At 43.8% G+C, this 19722-nt stretch overlaps 2 protein-coding genes across 4 annotated transcripts; one reads left to right on the forward strand and one right to left on the reverse strand.

Moving 5' to 3' along the window:
• Positions 1-127: 127 nt before the first annotated feature.
• Med19 (mediator complex subunit 19) lies at positions 128-13533 on the reverse strand. Its single transcript, XM_008836158.3, has 7 exons — positions 13296-13533; positions 10619-10699; positions 8374-8620; positions 1843-2099; positions 1583-1679; positions 1213-1307; positions 128-826 (listed from the first exon to the last, which is right to left on the reverse strand). The coding sequence occupies exons 1-7, from the start codon at positions 13305-13307 to the stop codon at positions 758-760; spliced, it is 858 nt and encodes a 285-aa protein (XP_008834380.2). The 5' UTR covers positions 13308-13533; the 3' UTR covers positions 128-757.
• Tmx2 (thioredoxin related transmembrane protein 2) lies at positions 8822-19693 on the forward strand. 3 transcript variants are annotated; one of them, XM_008836163.2, is made up of 8 exons: positions 8867-9177; positions 15472-15532; positions 15781-15894; positions 16495-16571; positions 17711-17817; positions 17986-18051; positions 18144-18273; positions 18890-19693. In XM_008836163.2, the coding sequence occupies exons 1-8, from the start codon at positions 8989-8991 to the stop codon at positions 19034-19036; spliced, it is 891 nt and encodes a 296-aa protein (XP_008834385.1). In that variant the 5' UTR covers positions 8867-8988; the 3' UTR covers positions 19037-19693. The 3 variants fall into 3 exon arrangements, with proteins under 3 accessions (XP_008834384.1, XP_008834385.1, XP_029420802.1); XM_008836162.2 differs by lacking the exon at positions 15472-15532 and having other exon boundaries at positions 8822-9177; XM_029564942.1 differs by lacking the exon at positions 18890-19693 and having other exon boundaries at positions 8890-9177; positions 17986-18040; positions 18144-18236.
• The last annotated feature ends 29 nt before the right edge of the window (positions 19694-19722 follow it).

Here is a 19722-nt window from a genome sequence, read left to right on the forward strand (position 1 = left end):
CGAGCATACACAAGGCTTAGTGTCCAATCTCTAGAACACAGGGAGAGGGACATGGGAAAAACAGCTTTGTGGCCCAAGAACCAATCTTGCTGAAATATACTGGTGACTGGATGTTTTTACAGTTCCCTATTCTGTTTCAACACAAAATTGACCTGGAATACATGGCTGAACCTTAAAATCAGCTTTTCTGATAGAGGTTGAAGATCATTCAGGCACTTGGCTCTGAACATAATGGGCAGAGATATTTTGTTTGCTGTGGAAAAGCATCAGCAAACTCTGCCTTACTTTCAGACCATGTTCTCCAATCTGATTTTGGTTTCCTTGCCTGCTTAGAAAATGTAATGGCAAGATCCAAATCTCTATCCTAGTAATGCCTTGTCTTAAACCCTGATTCATAGAAAGGCACTTACCTCTTAACAGGCAGCCACACTAGCCAGTCTGTTAAATGCTTTTTTTAAAAAAAAAAAAAAAGAAAAACTAACAAATGAAATTCTGAAATCAGACAAATTGCATAAAAGATGGGGAGAGAAAAAAATAAGCTTCCTGTGAGAGGAAGGGATGTCCAGGAGAAAGCCAACTGGGCTGAACCTTAAAAACACGGGCTCGTCTGACATGTATCAATCACAATCGAGCACAGCAGAGCTGGCCTATCCCAGCTGCGGATTCCCCCAGGCAGTGTCCAAAACCCTGGAAGGCAGCTTTGGTCAGCAGGTTCAGTACAACAGGAAAGGCATCCTGGCAGAGTCCAGTGGTCCTGTTAACGGAGGCTGCTGCTGCTGCTGGCCTGGGAGCTGCCCATACCTGGGTGGTCTGGACTATGTCGGTTCTGGAGGAGACAAAAGGGGGTTAGAACATTTAGGAATGAAAGCATAGGCCTGCTGGTGCAAGACCTGTAACCCCAGCTACTTGAAAGGCTGAGGCGAAAGGATTGCAATTTCAAGTTTTGCCCGGGCAACTCAGTGAAACCCTGTCTCAAAAATTACAAGAACAAACAAAAATAATAAGGTGGACTGCAGTGGTGAACTTGCCTACCATAAGTGATGCCCTAGTTCAGTCCCTGGTATCTCCAAAAAAACAGAAAAGCTGTGGCCAGCATTCTACAAGAAAAAAACTTGCCCTGGGCTTTAGTGTTGGGTCCAGCTTGAGGCAAAGGCTCTACTTAAGGGTAAGATAGAAAGCTCTCTGAGCTTCGACAACAGCCCTCTACCTTACCTTCTTTTTCTTTTTCTCTTTCTTCTTCCTTTTTCGTTCAGGATCCTCCTCTTTTTTCTTTTTCTTCTTCTTGTGGTCTGAATCAGATGGTGTTTCTGTAGGAGATATTAGGTGCCTATAACTTGTTGAGCTAAAACTTCCTATCGGAGGCAACTACTTTTTTTTCAAGTAGCCAGAAAGGATACAGAGGTGCTGCTAAAGCCCCAGTGCCAAGTCTTACTTGCCCAAGAGACTCCATCTAATACATCAGTTTCTTCTTCAGGAAAATTTGGGAATCCAGGGCTGTTACCAAAGAACTTTAAGTAGGTTTAACTGAAGGCCAAGCCAGACTTGGATGAGTATTCTTGCTTTGACTAGAATAGCTGCTTACCTGGGGGGACAGGATCCTGGGTTCGGCTCTGTTTGTGCTTATGCTTGTTCTTCTTCTTGGGAGGCTGAATGTGCATCAGACGACACTGCTCTGGCAACTGAGGGAACCGAAGGAGAATCCAGGTGAGTAGAGGAAATCCTCTGCTCCCTTCATCTGTTCTGCTTAGTAAATGATGAAGGAACAGACTTGGACAGATAACTACAACTACCTCCATGCCATTTAGGCCTCCCCATTTACTTCCTTCCTAAAAGGGGACTCACCGGGCCAGTGTGGAGGCGGAAGCCAGACAGCATGGTCCCTGTGATAGGATTAAAAGAACCACCAAGAATAGGAGGCTTCTCAATGAGGGAGCGGAGACTGCTGTTATCATGGGAACCAGGCAGATCAATCATCCCTGGCAGGTCAGGCAAGAAGTTACTTAGTTTCTCCTTCACCTTCTTCCCACAGAATTTATTATAGGCCTGTTCCAGATTGTAGTGTGTGATTAGATTGGTGCTGCCTGTCAGCTCTGTGCTACCTAAAAAACATAGTCATAATGAGAAGTTAGTACCAAAAGTAGAGAATGTCACTGACCCAGAGGGAAAATCGAGGACCACACCTGAATGTAAATAAGAAATCTATTTAATGAGAATTACAAATTTTTTAAACTATTTCTAAAGTAAAAAAACAAAAACAAATTTTATAGTTTGAATATCCCTGAAAACCTGAAACTAATTGAGTTCCAACACTCAAATAGTTTCAGATTTTGAAGTATCCCACACTTTAGATTTTTGGGTTAGGGATGATTAACTGGTAAAAACTATTCAAATATCCCGAAATCTGAAAAACTGTAAAATTTGAAGTACTTCTGGTCCTATACATTCAGATAAGGGACACTAAAAATGAAATAACATGATAGCCAGGGTGGTGATGCATACCAGTAAAGCCTGTAATTCGAGTACTCAGGAGGCTGAGGCAGGAGGGCAGTCTTGAGTTCAAGGTTAGCCTGGCCTATATGTAGTGAAATCCTGTCTCTACCTCCAAGTCAATGACCTACAATCAACACAGAATTATTTTACTGTAGAACAGAGAAACAGAAAGGCAGAGATGGAAACTGAAGAAAACGCTCCTGGACTAACCAGAGTCTTATTCTTGTACTTATACAACACTGTATTGAACACTGTCCTGAGTGGTTTTCATAAAATATCTTAGAATCTCTGCCATGATCAGGGTAACAGAACCTCAAAGCTCAGTTAAAACTATGCGAAACATCAAATAGATGCACTGGTATGAGGGTCATGTCAAGGACTAATACTGTTATTTACTTATTTTATTGATACAGCTATGGCTGGCTTCAAACTTGTGGCAATCCTCCTGCCTTATCCTCCTGAGTGCTGGGGTTATAGGTGAGTACCACCATGCCTGGCTTTATTTAATAGGAAGAAACACCAGTCACCTTTGTATAGGAAAACACAGGAGATTTTGGTAGCTGTGACTGCCTTGTTACCAACATGTTTATTCTCCATGATACCAAGTAATGCTTTGTCTAGTTGGTCATTCAGAAGATGAGCAACTAGAATTCTTTTTTTAAAAATTTTATTATTTTTAAAATTTTATGTGTATGCATGTATTGCCTGCATGTAGGTAAGTGCACCCGTGTCGTGCAGTGCCCACAGAGGACTGAAGCTGTCGGACCTCCTGGAACTGGAGTTATGAACAGTTGTTAGCTGCCACGTGGGTGCTGGAATTCGAACCCAGGTCTTCTGCAAGAACAACTGCTCTTAACTGCTGAGCCATCTCTCCAGCCCCCATCTTTTTAAAAAAAATATTATTTATTTATTTTTTTATGTGTATGAGTGTATTGTCTGCATGTATGTGAGTGCTCCTGAGTTGTGCAATGCCGTGAAGGTCAGAAGAGGGCTTCGGATTCCCCTGGAACTGGAGTTAAGGATGGTTCATAGCCACCATGTGGGTGCTGGGAACTGAACCCAGGTCCTCCGCAAGAGCAGTCAGTGCTCTTAACCACTGAGCCATCTCTCCAGCCCCGCAACTAGAATTCTAATACTGCCTGTTACTGGCTGAGCTCTATGCCCTCCTTTTACATGTGTAATGGGATAATAATGCTCATTGAAAAAAATATAAAATATATACATGCAAGGCACTGCCAATATAAATACTACATGGCTTACTTTTCCAAAATATATAAACACACCAGTGTCTCAAGTAGCAAAAGAAGAAATATCTAACCTACAACCCTTATGACAACATACAAAGTAAAAATAACAAATGTGGCTTGTTTACAGTCATTCACTGGAAAAGCTCAGGCTCTGAACTGTGAGCCCCTTGACAGCAGAGACAGGGTCTTGTTCATTCGTGCACAGCTAGTGCCCACCACACTGCACTTGTTACTCTAAATCTTCCAGAAATAAGTACTTTTCCTCTGCATGCCTAGGCCTTCACCTATTTCATTCTTGTTACTGTCAAATGACTCAGAAGACTGGTCTACTATAGTGTTGGGCTACTCAGCATTATAGTATCTCTCCTTATAACTTTGGGCACTGTCTCTTGCCATTATAATCTGATCCCCCAACAACTCCTTCCAGATGCTTAGGTTTAAGGCTCAGGTGAGAAGGTACTTGGTGCATTCTATAACCTCTAAGAAAAGAGTTCAAGATGACTGAAGTGGCCCATACTAGCAATCCCAGCATTTAGAAGGCAGAGGCAGGGAGATCAAGAATTTATGGTTTTCCTCAGTTACATGACACCCTGTCTCAAAAAAAATTGTTTTTAAATAAGTAAACGTGAGTTCAACTTCTATTTGAACTAGTTTGACTATTCTGTGAAAATTATAATTATTTATTTATAAACCTCCCTCAAATCCCTGACTTTTGAAAAGAAATCTTGAATTCCCAATTTGTTAATTACATGCAGAATCCAATTTTTCTTTCTCGCAATGGCTTCTCTAGTTCAGTTTTTGGTATTCAAACTCTGTAGTTTTGGAATGTAATCTTAGTTAAAACAATCTCAGTGGTGCTAGGGTTGTGGCTCTGTGGTAGACCTTGTGTAGCATGTGCAAGGCCCTGAGTGTGACTCTCGGCATTGAAAACAAAATAGAAACCACTGGAATTCCTTTGGTACTTGGGCCTAATACTTTTTTTTGAGACAGGGATTCATGTAGCCAAAACTAGCCTCGAATTTGTTACAAAGCTAAGGATGACCTTGAATGCCTGATCCTCCTACCTATACCTCCCAAGTGTGGGAATTGTAGATATACAGCATGCCTGGTTTGTGTGGTGTGAGGACTGAATACAGGACTTCATGCACACTAAGCAAGCACCCTATCAACTGAGCTACATCCCCAACCCTTTAATCATATTTTTACTTCAACTTAGCTTTGGAGCCTAATCAACCACTACTCTTTTTTTTTTTTTTTTTTTTTTTTTTTTACCAAAACTTTTTAAGCTTTGGGTCATTTCCTTGCATACTCCAAAATTATATATATATTACCTTGAACTCACAGAGATCTGCCTGCCTCTGCCTCCCAAGTGCTGGGATTAAAGGCATACGCCACCACTCCCGGCTTCAACCACTACTCTTACATGCAAATTCTAATCTATCCAAATGGATCTATCTCCTGGGAAAACATAAAAGAAACAAACTTCAATACTGGTTCCTTTAAGGAAAATTCTAATTTTGTTCAGCTATATACATTCTTCTTCAAGGTTTAGTTTTGTTGTCATTTTTGGCTAACAACACATTTTGAAAATTATTTTTATGTGCATGAATGTTTTGCCTGCATATATATAAGTGTACCCATGCATTCAATGCCTACGGAGGCAGAAGAGGACACCAGATCCCTGGGAACAGGAGTTAGGAATGGTTGTTAGCCACCATGTTGGTGCCCGGAACTGAACTGGGTCCTCTGCAAAAACAGCCAATACTTGTAACCACTCCAACTCCTATCAGGTAGTTTTTAATACTGTTCTCTAAGACATGTGAGGCATGACCACAAAGTAATGAGATTGACCCTGACAAGAAATATAAGTACTGCCAGGTGTGGTGCACGCCTGTAGTCCCAGCACTTGGGAGGCAGAGGCAGGCGGATCTCTGTGAGTTCAAGGCCAGCCTGGTCTACATAGTGAGTTCCAGAACAGCTGGGGCTTACAGGGAGACCCTGCTTAAAAAAAACCAAAAAAAAAAAAAAAAACCAAACCAAAAAATACATGTACTATTCAACCATCTCCCTAATGAATTATAATGCTTCTTAAAAAACCAGGTTTATGGCCAGGTGTGGTGGTGCATGCCTTTAATCCCAGCACTTGGGAGGCAGAGGCAGGGGGATCTCTGAGTTCAAGGCCAGCCTGGTCTACATAGTGAATTCCAGGCCAGCTGGGGCTACAGAGAGAACCTGTCTCAAAAAGACCGAAGAAAAAAAAACCCAAAAAATCCAACCAGGTTTATTAGTCTCACACCATCCTTCTCTGGCTCCCAACATTCTCAGAACATATAGTCAGTCTTTGTCAAGCGATTCACATAAATAGGTACAATTGGTACAATTAGAATAGGTAGCTGGGTGTGGTGGTGCCTGCCTTTATTCCCTGCGGTTGGGAGGCAGAGGCGAGTGGATCTCTGTGAGATCGAGGCCAGATGTGGCTACAGAGAGACCCTACCTTTAAAAAATAAAAAAAAGAGAAAAGAATAAAGCAAAAGAAAGATTAAGAAACTGATGGAAAGCTGGCCTGGGTGGTGCAATCAGGAGGTAGAGGCAGGTGGATCTCTGTCAGTTTGAGGCCAGCCTGGTCTATCTACACAGCAACTTCCAAGCCTGCTGGGGCTATGTATTAAGACCCTGTCTCAAAAAACCACCAACAAAATCAAAACAAAAACAAAGAAAAAAACAGTGTGAAAAAAGTGCGGTGGCACACCCTTTTAATATGCAGAAGCAGGTGGATCTCAGTGAGGCTAAGGCTGGCCTGTTCTATATAATGTATCACTAAAACACAGTCAACCTCTTTATTCTTTAGTTTTTCAATTATACAATACAGATAATACCTATCTTAAAGGGCTACAATAAGTACTAAATACTGTTATGTATTGATAACATCTTGAAAACTTTATTTTTTGGAGACAGGTTGGCCTTCAACTTCTGATCCTCCTGCCTTCCACCTCCCAAGTGCTGGAATTATGGGTGTACTACCACATCAAATCCTTGAAGACTTAGCATGTTCAGGACAGCTCTTAATTTCCAGCTCCTCAAATTTATTCTTTTCATAACTTCCTACTCTCAGATTGCTATCGCCTCCCTATAAGACATTGAGCTGTTTCTCTAGCCCTTCCTTTCTCTAATTTTATTATTTTTTATTTTATTTTATTTTATGTGTATTCATGTATCGCCTGCATGTAGGTAAGTGCACTTGTGTTGTGCAATGCCCATGGAGGTCAGAAGAGGCTGTTGGATCCCCTGGGACTGGAGTTACAGACAGTTGTTAGCTGCCATGTAGGTGCTGGGATTCAAACCTGGGTCTTCTGCAAGAACCACCAGTGTTCTTAACCACTGAGCCATCTCTCCAGCCCTCTAATTTTTTTTTTAAAGCCAGGGTCTTACTATGTAACACTGGGTAGCCTGGAACTCACTATGTAGACCAGACTGGCATCTAATTTACAGAGATCTGATTGTCTCTTCTGCAAGGATTAAGCCAGTGAGCTACCACACCCAACTTCCTTCTCTTTTATATTCAATTTTTAATTCCAGGAAGCTCTGCCTCTAACATGGACCCTGAATCCATTTGGTTCACGACTATTAAGATCTGGTTAAAACCATCATCTCTTTCCTGAACTAGTAACTTCTGGTTACCCACTTTCCTTCCTCATGTTCCTGTTTGAATACTTGAGACTCAACAGACGATCATTTCACACTATGTTGAAATGGCTTCCCTTTAAATTTCAAACACCTTATACTGCCTTATAAAGGCCTCTGCCTACCTCTCTCTTTGTATCTCCTACCACTATTGGACTTGTTTGATTTACTGGAATCCAGTGGGTCTTCTTTCCCTCAGACACACCCAAGCTTTTTTCCCACAGTAGGATGTTGTTTCTTATATCTAGAAGTATTTCCCTCCTGTCTATCCACGGCTGGCTCTTTGTTTATACTCAAATGCTACCTACTCAGAGAAGATTCTGTGTTCACTCCAGCTGAAGTGGTTCTGCTCAGTTATGGTCTCTTTGCGCTTTACCTGTACTACTGATATGTAAAAGACAAAGATTTTATCAGTCTTGTTCACACGGTATCTCCAGTTTTTGAAACAGGGCTTGGATGTACTGTAAATGCGCAACGAAATATTTTTTTACTTAGCGTGAAAGCTGATCTTAATATATCCTAGCAATAGCTCACACCCCCAGTCTCCAAATAACTGAAAGAATTCCAAGAACTGGTTTAGTTCTAATTCTGTTTTTTAACAGGTGAATCGCGGAGTCCCTGATAAGGAAGGCAGTTTGCTACAAACCAACAAGTCTGTGTCAGACTTTAAACTAGACTCTTAACGGTCTCCAGGGATGTTAAATCCTGTTTCCCGAGTTCCAAACGTTAACAGAACCCGGATTTACATAGGAAGGTCGTCCCAAATATGCACGCCCAACCCTTATCCATCCCAGGAAATCAAGCCATTCCTTAGAGGTGAGAATCCTAAATTCTTCGGACTCTGAGCCCCACTGGTCACGCATTGCCTAGGTTACCTCTCACCTCCCGCCCGGGCTGCTAGCCACAGCCATTGCATAATCTACGATGGGATTGGTCGGTCTGTCCCACTCCTCACCTGGCAGTTCCCGCATTAGGTAAAAGGGGCCGCATCCAGCCGACGACTTGTCGGCGTCCGTGGGGACCGAGGTGGCAGTTGGCGGCGGGGCCGTGCCGGGTCCCCCTCCTGGAGGAGGTGGGGGTGGCGGGGGAGGCTTTCCGGGTCCGAAGCCCAGGGCGCTTGGGGGCGGTGGGGGGTCAGCGTGAGCTCCAAACAGCGCCGAGAAATTCTCCATCGTAGTCTCGGCCCCGGAGCTGCCGCCGATCTGCCGTTAAAGATTTTCATTGGACATTACTTTCCCAGGGTACCGCCCTCTTCTTCTGGGCGCTTCCTATCATTGGATCCGTCAGGCCCCGCCCACCCTCTTCCGGAATTACTTCCGTCGCTCTGTGAGAACGTCCAGGAAGTGCTAGCTAACCGTATTCTCGGATAGCTCGGCTCTACTCTGATGGAAAAGCGACAGCCACAAGGCCCAGTAGGCTCTCAAGTCCCGCCTCTGACCTAGCCATCCAATGAGAGGTCTACATCCGGGTCCAGAGGCGGTGCGGCTGCGATTTGGCCCAATAGACGTCTCACTGGAGCGCTCGACGGGCGGAGTGGGACCTTCCGAGCGCCCGGCTGCAGGCCGAGAAGATGGCGGTCCTGGCGCCTCTGATAGCGCTTGTGTACTCGGTGCCGCGGCTTTCCCGATGGCTGGCTCGACCCTACTGCCTTCTGTCGGCCCTGCTCTCTGCTGCTTTCCTCCTCGTGCGGAAACTGCCACCTATTTGCCAGGGTCTTCCCACGCAGCGCGAAGATGGCAACCCGTGCGACTTCGACTGGGTGAGCGCCCCCTGCCTCAGCCCACGACCTTGAGCATCCCTGCCCTGCAGGTGCATCTGAGAGGAGGGGTTCAGCCCTTTCCGGGACGCCCCGGCCGAAGTATACTAGCTGACAGCCCTGATGCGAAGCCCGGGAAGAGCCAGTGAGGGAGACAGGGCGAGTAGTAGTAATCTCGTTTTTAATTAAGAAAAAATTGACAAACTGGTCTCGGTGCAATTAGGAGCTTGCTGTCTAACTGAATTAAATTGTCTGATAGCCCGGCAAAGGTCGCTTCTGAGACAAATGCCTCCGATGGAAAAGCGCCCACCGGACTACTCTGGCCACAGTTGCCTACACACACTGCCCTTCTGAGGCAGGATAGGACAGGGAAGATTTACAAGGACATTCGGAGGGAGAGAATCTCCTCACTGTCTGAGAAGCAGGAATTCCAACGCAATTAACCTTTGCTGTGAAGGTTGTGACATAAAGCTAATCCTTTTGCATACGGATCTTTTATGTTAAAATAGCAATGACTTAAGGCTTGAATGTGTTTATTTATGACCTTGCGCAGGGCTTCATGCCTTTCCCCAGACATTTTCAGGGACTTTCAAACAAGTTTGTTAACTTTGTTTACATTCAAGATATTCTACCTCCCTGCACTCCTGTGATTCAGAGTTTGACCTTATCAATTGTAAGCCTACCAAGTGCCCCTCAAGAGCCTCTCTAAGAGCCTCCCCGTTGTAGGCTGCAGAGATGGCTTAGGGGTTAAAGAGCCCATACTGCTCTCCCAGAGGATCAAAGTTCAATTCCCAGCATCCCCGTTGAGCAGTCACACAGGCCTGTAGCTCCAGCTCCAGAGGATCTGACACTCATATATGCTCATATCCCCCAATAATAAAAAAGTAAAATAAACCTTAAAAAAAGCCACCCTGTGATCTCATTTGTTTCTCAGCTACCCTTTGAAAATATCCACCTCAAATTCCTCCACAGTCACATATTGTTAGGAAAATGGAGTGTATGCCTTTCTCAGAGGAGCATAGTCATGCTCTTTAGGGTCGTTCTTTCTCTTTTAAGCCCATATTAAAATAGCTTTACAAAAAAACAAAACAAAACCCATCTCTGCTTTACACTGGCTAGTCCTGGAACTTTTTTCTTTTCCTGGAATTTTTTTTTTTTTTTTTTTTTTTTTTTTTTCAGGGGAAACCCACCTGTATAGAGACTGGACCCGCATTGTCTTTTTTTGTTTTTTAACAGGTCTCATTCTGTACACTAGGCTAGGGTTGAACTTTTGGGATTCCTCTTGCATGTGTATACCACCACATTGGCCTGTGTCTTAATTTGGTAAATATTTCCAGAATGCAGTCTATGTTAATTACATCCTGAAGATGCAAAATAGAATAAAAATTTGAGGCTTATTGGAAAGGAAAATATATTGTAAAAAGGTCAGCTTGGTAGTACATACCTGTAATTTCACACTTGGGAGGTGGAGGTGAAGTTCCATAAGGACTTGGGGGTCAGCCTGGGCCACATAAGATCCTTGAAACTAAAACAAAGTTTAGAAACAAAACGTTATAAAAAAATTTGACCTGAGCCCCTTACTCTGCTTCTTGGGTAGGGAAAGGGGGATTGCATCCCAAAAATGAGCTGAGGCTTTATGCTCTTTGATAAAGAGCCATAATTCATAACATCTAGAGCTTTTGTCTTATTATTTTAAGGCAGCATTTGGTAGCTGAGCCTAGGTGTGAATTTGTAATGTACCCGGAGTGTGCTTGAATCACAATCTTCCTTCATTGGGTGTCTTTCTTGCTCACTCTCTACCTTCTACATTAAGGTAGTGGCTTTCACTTTAACCCAGAGTTCGCTGATTTGGCTAGTCTAACTAGTCAGCTTCATCCAGGGATCCTGTCTCTGCTTCCTAAGTGTTAGGAGTACAGGTGGGCTGCCACACTTACCTGGCATTTGCTAGGGATCGTAACTCTCATCCTCATCTTTGCATAGCAAGCACTTTACCCATAGAGCCATCTCTTAAACCCCACAATCTTATTATTATTTTTTGGTCTTTTTGAGACAGGGTCTCCCTGAAGCCCCAGTGGACCTGGAACTCCCTATGTAGACCAGACTGTCCTCAAACTCAGAGATCCACATGCCTCTGCCTCCCGAGTGGTAGGAATAGAGGCCTGCACCCATCACACCTGGCTTTATTTATTTATTTACTTACTATTTATTTTTTGTCTTTTAAGACAGGCTCTCATTGTAACCCCAGCTGGTCTAGAACTTGCTATGTAGGTCAAGCTGGCCTCTATATCACAGAGATCTGCCTGCCTCTGCCTCCTGAGTGCTGGGACTAAAGGTGTGCACCACCATGCATGACCAAAATCTCATTTTTATCTGATACAGACCTTTTATAGTATTTCTCTGTACAATCTTGTCTAACATATATAAGAAATATATAAAGATACTTGAGGTTTTAATATTTTATTAGTCTAGTAGAATTTTTAAAAACTTTACTTAGTGTTAAGGAGTTGTGGATGTAGCTCAGTTGGTAGATTACCCCATAGCATGTAGGAGGCCCTGGGTTCCATGTCTGCCATTGCATAAGATTCCCATTGCCACATGAAGTGGACGGGAGGGCCCATGCCTGTGATCTTAGCACTCTGGAGGTGGAGGCAGAAGGACCAGGAATTCAGGTCATTCTCAGCTACTTAGAAAGTTTGAAGGCAGCCTGAGCTACAGAAGACCCAGCCTATTTTTTTCTTTTAAAAAGTTTTTTTTTAAATTCTGTGTGTGTGTGTGTGCCTGTGCTTGCATGAATGTAGGTACCTGAGGAGGCCAGTGGTGGCAGATCCCTCTGGAGCTGGAGTTACAGGCCGAAGTGAGTTGCCCAACATGGGTGCAGGGAACTGAACTTGGGTCTTCTGCAAGAGCAGTAAGTGCTCTTAATCACTAAGCCAGGCCTCCACAGCCCTCTTCCTTTTGGAGTTGGATCTTTAGGAATGCTGACACATGCTTTGAGGCGTGGTTGGTCTCTCTTGTCTTGGAGCTCACCAGTTAGGCTGGACTCCTGTCTTTGCTTCCCCAGCACTGGGAGTGCAGGTGTCCACCACCATGCTTGGCTTTTTAAAAAAATTAATTTTTTTTGGTTTATTTTAATTTGATGTATATGAGTGTTTTGCCTGCATATATATAAGTGCACCATGTGCAGGCAATATCAGGTGTTTTTCTTTGTCACTCTATATCTTAACTTTTTTTAACTTAAAAAAATTTTTTATTTTATGTCTATGAGTGTTTTGCCTGAATGTATGTAAGTGCACCATGTGCATGCAGTGCTTGTGGAGGCCAGAAGAGGGTGTCAGATCCCCTGGAACTGGAGTTACAGATGGCTGTTAGCTGCCTTTTGGGTGCTGGGAATTGAACCCAGGTCCTCTGCAAGAACAGCCAGCGTTCTTAACCACTGAGCCCCATACTTAATTTTTAAAAATTTATTTTATTTTTTATTTTATGTGTGTCGTGCCTACATGTATGTAAGTGCACCCAGGTGCAGTGCCTGTAGAAGCCAGAAGAGGGTGTTGGATCCCCTGGAACTGGAGTTAGAGCTGGTTATTAGCCACCATGTAGGTGCTGGGATTCGAACCCGGGACTTCTGCAAGAGCATCTAGTACTCTTAACTACTGAGGCATCTCTCCAGCCCCATTCTTAATTCTTTAAAGACAGGATCTCACAACCTGGAGCTCTCCATTTTGTCTAGACTATCTTCATTGTCCCGGGATCTACCTGCTTCCATTCCCTCAGCACTGGGGTTACAGTTGTGCACTGTCATGCCAGCTCTCACATGACTGCTGGGGATCTGAACTTGGGTTTTCATGTTTGTACAGCAAACATTTTAACCATTAATCTATTTACCCAGCCCCACACCTGGTACTCTTTTGTAGGTTCTGGGGATTGAACTCAGGCTCTTGTGCTTGCCAGGGCAAGCACTTACCATCCGGGTGACCCCACAACCCCCCGCCAAGGCAAGCACTTACTAACTGGGTGACCCCACAACCCCACGCTGATGTTTTTCCTACTATCATAACAGAGAACACTTTTGTGACCTCTAATTACCAAGGAGTGTGTGGGAGGTCAGACGTGGTGGTACACACCTGTAATCCCATCCGCTCAGAGGTAGGAGGATTGCTTTCAAGTTGGATGCCAGGTTGGGCTGCATAGGGAGAGCCTGTCTGAAAAACAACAAAAACAGCTCAAAAAGGAAGAATACAGATCTCCTCTTGCTAACAGCCAGTCATTTCTGGTAGCAATACCAAGTGGATATGATTGATTATACATTGGTCATTGGCACTGGGAATACTAAGGTAAGTTTGAGGCTAGCCTGGTTTTTATAGTGGAAATGTCTCAAAAAAAAAAAAAAAAAAAAAAAAAAAGACAAAGGGCTGGAGAGATGGCTAGGTGGTTAAGAGCAGCTGGCTACTCTTGCAGAGAACCCATGTTTGATTACCACATGGTGGCTAACAATTGGCTGTAGCTCCAGTTCCAGGGGAATAAGTTAAAAAAAAAAAAAAAAAAAAAGTAGGTAGGGACTATATGCCATGCATAGTGGTCTGCGTTTCCAGCTTCTTGGATATGAGAGCATCACTTGAGCCCTGGGATTTGGGATCAGCTTGGACAACATGGTGAGGCCTTTTTTGAGGGGTCTTTTTGAGATGGACTCCTGTAGCCTCAGCTGGCCTGGGACTCGTTATGTAGACCAGGCTGCCCTTGATCTTACAGAGATCTGCCTGTCTCCCTTTGTTATTTTCATTTTGGTTCTTACTCTCTGAAATGATCTTTTTTGTCTCTGTTGTCTACCTTATCTGCTTGTTTTATACTTTCCTCATTCTAGAAAATAAGATCTATAGGAAGCCAAGGAGCTCTGAAAGCCCCTCAGCTCTGGCATGATAGCAAATGTGCATGGTCATTACTGTAAATGTTCAGTAGACAGAAATGATCTGATTTAAAGTAGGATAGCTAGATACCACATTGAAGGACTACTATAAAGAAAACTTCCCAGGAAGCCAGGTCTGGTGGTATATGCTTATAATCCCAGCACTCAGAAAGCTGAGGCAGGAGAATTATAAGTTCAAGGCCTGCATAGACTACTTAGACCCTTTCTCAAAAACCATAAAAGAACCATAAAAAAGAACCCCAGTACTTGAGCAGCTGAGGCAAGAGGATCACAGAGTGTGAAGCCTGCCTAGGCTACATACTGAGACCCTATTTTAGAGAACTAAGAAGAAGAAAAAAAGGGAAAAAGAAAGCTCCAGAAAAAATGATTTTATCAGGGCTTCATTGAGTTGGTTATATTGTCATGTAATGGTTTTACATCATGTTGTGCCTTATTCAATGCTTTTTTTTTTCTTTTTCCAGACAGGGTCTCCCAGTAGCCCCAGCTGGCCTAGAACTCACTATGTACACCAGGCTGGCCTCGAATAGACATCCGCCTGCTTCTGCCTCCCAAGTGCTGGGACTAAAGGCATGTGGCACCATGCCCAGCTCAACCTCTTGTCCGCTGTCTTCTTTAATACACTAGTACTTGAAAATTCAGTTAAGAAAACCAGTGTTGGAGGAAGGGTGGTGAGATGCTCAGCAGGTAAAGCCACGTGCTGCCAAACCCGATGACCTGAGTTTGATATCCAGGACCACGTGCTGGAAGGAGAGAACCAGTTCACCAGAGTCATCCTCTGACTTCTACATGTGTGCTATGGAGTGTGCGCACACACATACAAAATAAATAATTAAAAAAAAAAGCCAAGTGGGAGAGTGATATAGATTAGAGGCTGAGACAGGAAGACTGCCTTGAGTTTAAGGCCAGCCAGCACTAGGTAGTGAGGCCATGTCTCAAGGGTGGAAGGAAGGAGGGAGGAAAAGAAAAAAGAGAAAACCCACAGCTCAGGGATTTGCTGAAAGACAGCAGCAGTTGACGGGTAGAGTGTGAATCTAGCTAGCTCTTCTGATGTGTTTGTTCCACTATGTCTTAGCCAACCTGTTATTTTTTTTAATGTTACCACTCCCAAGTTGTGTCTTTAGTTTCCTATTTTGTATTTGGTTGTCTTGCCCACTCCCCCATCAGTTCTGTTCACCATATTCTTTTTTTTTTTTTTTTTTTTTTTTTTTTTTTTGAACTATGTAGCACTGGCTGACCTGGAACTCAGTATGTAGACCAGGCTGGCCTTGTCAAACTCACAGAGATCCGCCTGCCTCTGCCTCCTGATGTTGGGATTAAAGGCATGCGCCACTACACCAGCCCTTTTCACCAAATTCTTGTCACTTACTATATTCCAGAGAGAAGTGGAGATCCTGATGTTCCTCAGTGCCATTGTGATGATGAAGAACCGTAGATCCAGTAAGCTTAGCCTGCTTTTCAGTGGCTCAGGGTTAGGCCTAATGCCCTGCAGATGCCTTTTTCGTCCATGCCGTTGGAGTAGCATTATTTAGTGAACTAGTGCCACATTTCATGCCAGGACTCAGTTTGACCTTGGACATCTATATCCTCTCTCCCATTCTCATTTCAAAGTACCCCAGGAAGAGGGACAAAGAGTGGGGTATAGGAGCCTTCAGCCCAGCCTGACTTGTGACACCTCTGTGTTTCAGTCACCGTGGAGCAACATGTAGGCAACATCTTCATGTTTAGTAAAGTGGCCAACGCAATTCTTTTCTTTCGCCTGGATATTCGCATGGGCCTGCTGTACCTCACACTCTGCATAGGTAAGAAAAATGCTTTTTATTATGTAATAATAATACATATGTGCCATGCATGGCACGTGCACAAATCTTTGATGTTATTATATCAGAATAATAAAATTCTTTGATAAAGGCTTGATTGTATCAGATTCTAATCCAAATAGCCTTCTCTTTACCCTTCTTTTATATCTTGTACCTAATTAATTATATAGCTCAGGTGATAAGAATTTGCCTAGAGGCTGGGTGTAGTGGCACGTACACCTTTACTCCCCCCTGCCCCCATAAAGCCTCACATCCCCACAGTCTCTCACATACTCTAGGCGCAAGCAGGCAGAGGCAAGTGGATCTCTATGAGTTCGAGGCCAGCCTGGTCTACGTATTAAGTTCTAGGCCACCAGTCTTGACCTCACAGAGATCCACCTACCTCTGCCTCCTGAGTGCTGGAATTAAAGGTATGCACCACCACGCCCAGCTATACTGTACAGTAAGAGGAAGAGAATGTGCTGGTGAACTACATATATCCAGACGTGTATTCTTTGGTGTCTGAATCCCTGAGTGTGTTAGCAAGTAAATCTACAAAGGCCCTGAATGTTTTTATCCTTGATGTCTTTTCTCTGTGTTCAGTGTTCCTGATGACTTGCAAGCCCCCCCTGTACATGGGCCCTGAGTACATCAAGTACTTCAATGATAAAACCATTGATGTGAGTGTTCTATTCTCTCTTGGGTTTCTGGTTTGGTTTTGTGCTCACTTCACAAACTAAAAGTGATGACAGTGCTTCAAAGTGGAAATCAGAGCTGGGTGGGATGGTGACCTAGATCCATAATCCCAGCACTTGGGAGGCTGAGGCAGAAAGACTGCTCCTACTTTTATGCCAGTGTGGGCTACATAGTGAGTTCTAGGCCAGCCTGGGCTACATAGCAAGACCTTTTCTTACCAGAAACATTGGTAGGCTGATGAGATGGTTCAGTGGGCCTAAAAACCTGAATTCAATCCTTGGAACCCATATAAAGGTAGAGAGAACCCACTCCACAGAATTGTCCTGTGACCTCCATGCATGGCACGTGCACAAATTTACACACACACACACACACACACACACATATATATACACATATATACATAATAATAAAGGGGCTATAGAGATGGCTCAGTGGTTAAGAGCATTTGGTGCTCTTGCAGCGGGTCTGGGTCTACTTCCCAACACCTACATGGTGGCTAACAACCATCTGTAACTCAAATTCCAGGGGATCTGACACCCTGTTCTGGCCTCCATGGGCACTGCATGCAGTTTGTGTACTTACATATATGCAAGCAAAACACTCAGACACATCAAAGTTTTTAAATTTTAATTAAGAAAAATGTTGGGTATGGCAGTGCTAGAAGAAAATTGACTCCCACATATGGGCTATGGCATTCGTGTGCCCACACCCACACAACAAACATAATAAAAGTTTTAACAAGTTGTTTAAAAAGCTAGGCATGGTGATGCACACCTACATGGTGGTGCATGTAGCTAAGACTACATTCGCTAGCCACTGCCCTGTCTCCTAAATGGTGTTTAAAGGCCACTTAACATTCTCAACCAAAAAAGAAGATTGGTGGTGATATAGCTTATGGTAGAGTGCTTGTCTAGTGTGTGTGAGGCCCTAGGTTCAATCCCTAGTACAATAAAAAAAAACTAAAATAACAAAAAAACCCCACAAAGTTGTCAGTGTCATTGTGGTACACTATGGGGATCCAGGGGGAAAAGGAAGGCCCAGGATGAGTTCGTCACTAAGATCTGAGTCGTTCTCAGATGCCCATGTAATGCAGCCCATTCTCTCTTCCCTTTTGTGGCAGGAAGAACTGGAGCGGGACAAGAGGGTCACCTGGATTGTGGAGTTTTTTGCCAATTGGTCTAGTGATTGCCAGTCATTTGCTCCTATCTATGCTGACCTGTCCCTCAAGTGAGTAGTGCAAAGGGAAGTGCAGTGGAATGCTGTAGCTTCCCTCTTCTTTTTGTCCTTGAAGTTTGCACATCTGAAGTTGTTTCTTTTTCCTTTGCCCAGATACTTATATTTCCACTTCCCTTGATTCATTCCTTCATTTCTCAGTATGTTAAATTATCTTTGCAGGTACAACTGTACAGGGCTAAATTTTGGGAAGGTGGATGTTGGACGATATACTGATGTTAGTACCCGGTATGTAAACATCTGGGCTGAGGGTCTGAGCAGGAAACCAGTTTAGGTGATGTATACAGGTGCATTTACAGAGTCCTTTCTGAGTCCTGTAGGTACAAAGTGAGCACATCACCCCTCACGAAACAACTTCCTACCTTGATCCTGTTCCAAGGTGGGAAGGAGGTAATGCGGCGGCCACAGATTGACAAGAAAGGACGGGCTGTCTCTTGGACCTTTTCTGAGGTACCTGAAAAAATGGTGGTTTGGAGAAGGGTGTAAAACAGTGGATGGGTTTTAAGCTTAATCTGCGTTTTTTATTTCACTTCTGCCACTTGCCCACTAGTTTTTAGGATGGACTAGTTTATAAGGTTGTTTGTATTGATAATGTGTCTATGTGAGTACAGGCTCTCTGGATCCCCCGGAGCTGGAGTTACAGGTAGTTGTGAGCCACACAGCGTGGGTGCTGGGAACTGAACTTGGGCCCTCTACAAAAGCAGTAGGTGCTCTTAACCACTGAGCCATCTCTTCAACCCCTAGACCTCACTTATTTGCTCAACAAATTTGTTATATGCTGCTAGTACTGAGGAAAAATTATAAAGACAGTATCTGAGGTGCATATAATCTGTAGGCAATTAGGGTCCTCATCAGTAACACCTGGCTCATAGGATTGTTTTGCCAGCTGCATATAGGTATAATTCTTGGCACAGTAATTGGCATCTAGTGGACACTTAAGTGTTAGAGGTAAACTAGATTAGATTTCTGTCATCTGCTTCTACCCCTTCCTAGACTGTTTAAATACTTCTTGCTCCCAAACTCTGAACTTTGCTTTCCAACCTACAGCCTAATCTCTTTTGCATAGGAGAATGTAATTCGAGAATTCAACTTGAATGAGCTATACCAACAGGCCAAGAAACTGTCGAAGGGCGGAGACAGTACCCCAGAGGAGAAGCCTGTGGCCCCCACTCCCACTGCTGTGCCAGATAAAGAGAACAAGAAGGACAAATAGAATCCTGCCTTCTCACTGCTTCCTGTCAGTTCCTGGCACCAGATCCTGCTCTAACGACGAGCTTTGCCTGAGGCTTTAGCCATTTATTTGTTTCTCCTGTTTGGCTGTGATTGGGTCAGGCAGGGTGACTGCTTCTGAATTTTAAAGAAGCATCCAGGGAGTCTTGGTGCATTCTGCAGGGAGGCCTACTGTGCCCTGGCCAACTGTTTCTCTAAGAGGGTGATCTGTGATGGAGGTGGAAATGGTTTCCCTCCAAGATTGGGTCGGTGTTCTCCAACTGCTCTCCAATACTTGGGACATCACCAGTCTGTGGTTTCAAGATTCTTATTGGGCCCACCAAACCCTAGACTAAATTAAATTTGATGTTAGATGCCTGAATTTTTCCACAACCCTTTCTTCCTTAGCTCCTTCTGGCTTGATGTATGACATTACAAAATTTAATCCTGAAAATGTCAAATCCCAGTGAAATTCCTTCAACCAGAATTTTCATTGGGAATAGTGTTGAATGAGCCCCCTGTATTGTGGGGATTTAGAGGAAAGGTAATGGAAACTTGAGACGTTCCTTTGTGTGGTGGGATCAGGAGAAAGCCTCAGGGCTGGACAGTTTTCTCCTACTGCCCACACCCAGCTATCCATAATAAAGAGACCTGGATCGTTCTTTTGTGTTGTTTCTTTTATTAATAAAA

This window comes from Nannospalax galili, unplaced genomic scaffold, assembly GCF_000622305.1.
Source record: "Nannospalax galili isolate Female #2095 unplaced genomic scaffold, S.galili_v1.0 scaffold337, whole genome shotgun sequence".
Classification (NCBI taxonomy): domain Eukaryota; kingdom Metazoa; phylum Chordata; class Mammalia; order Rodentia; family Spalacidae; genus Nannospalax; species Nannospalax galili.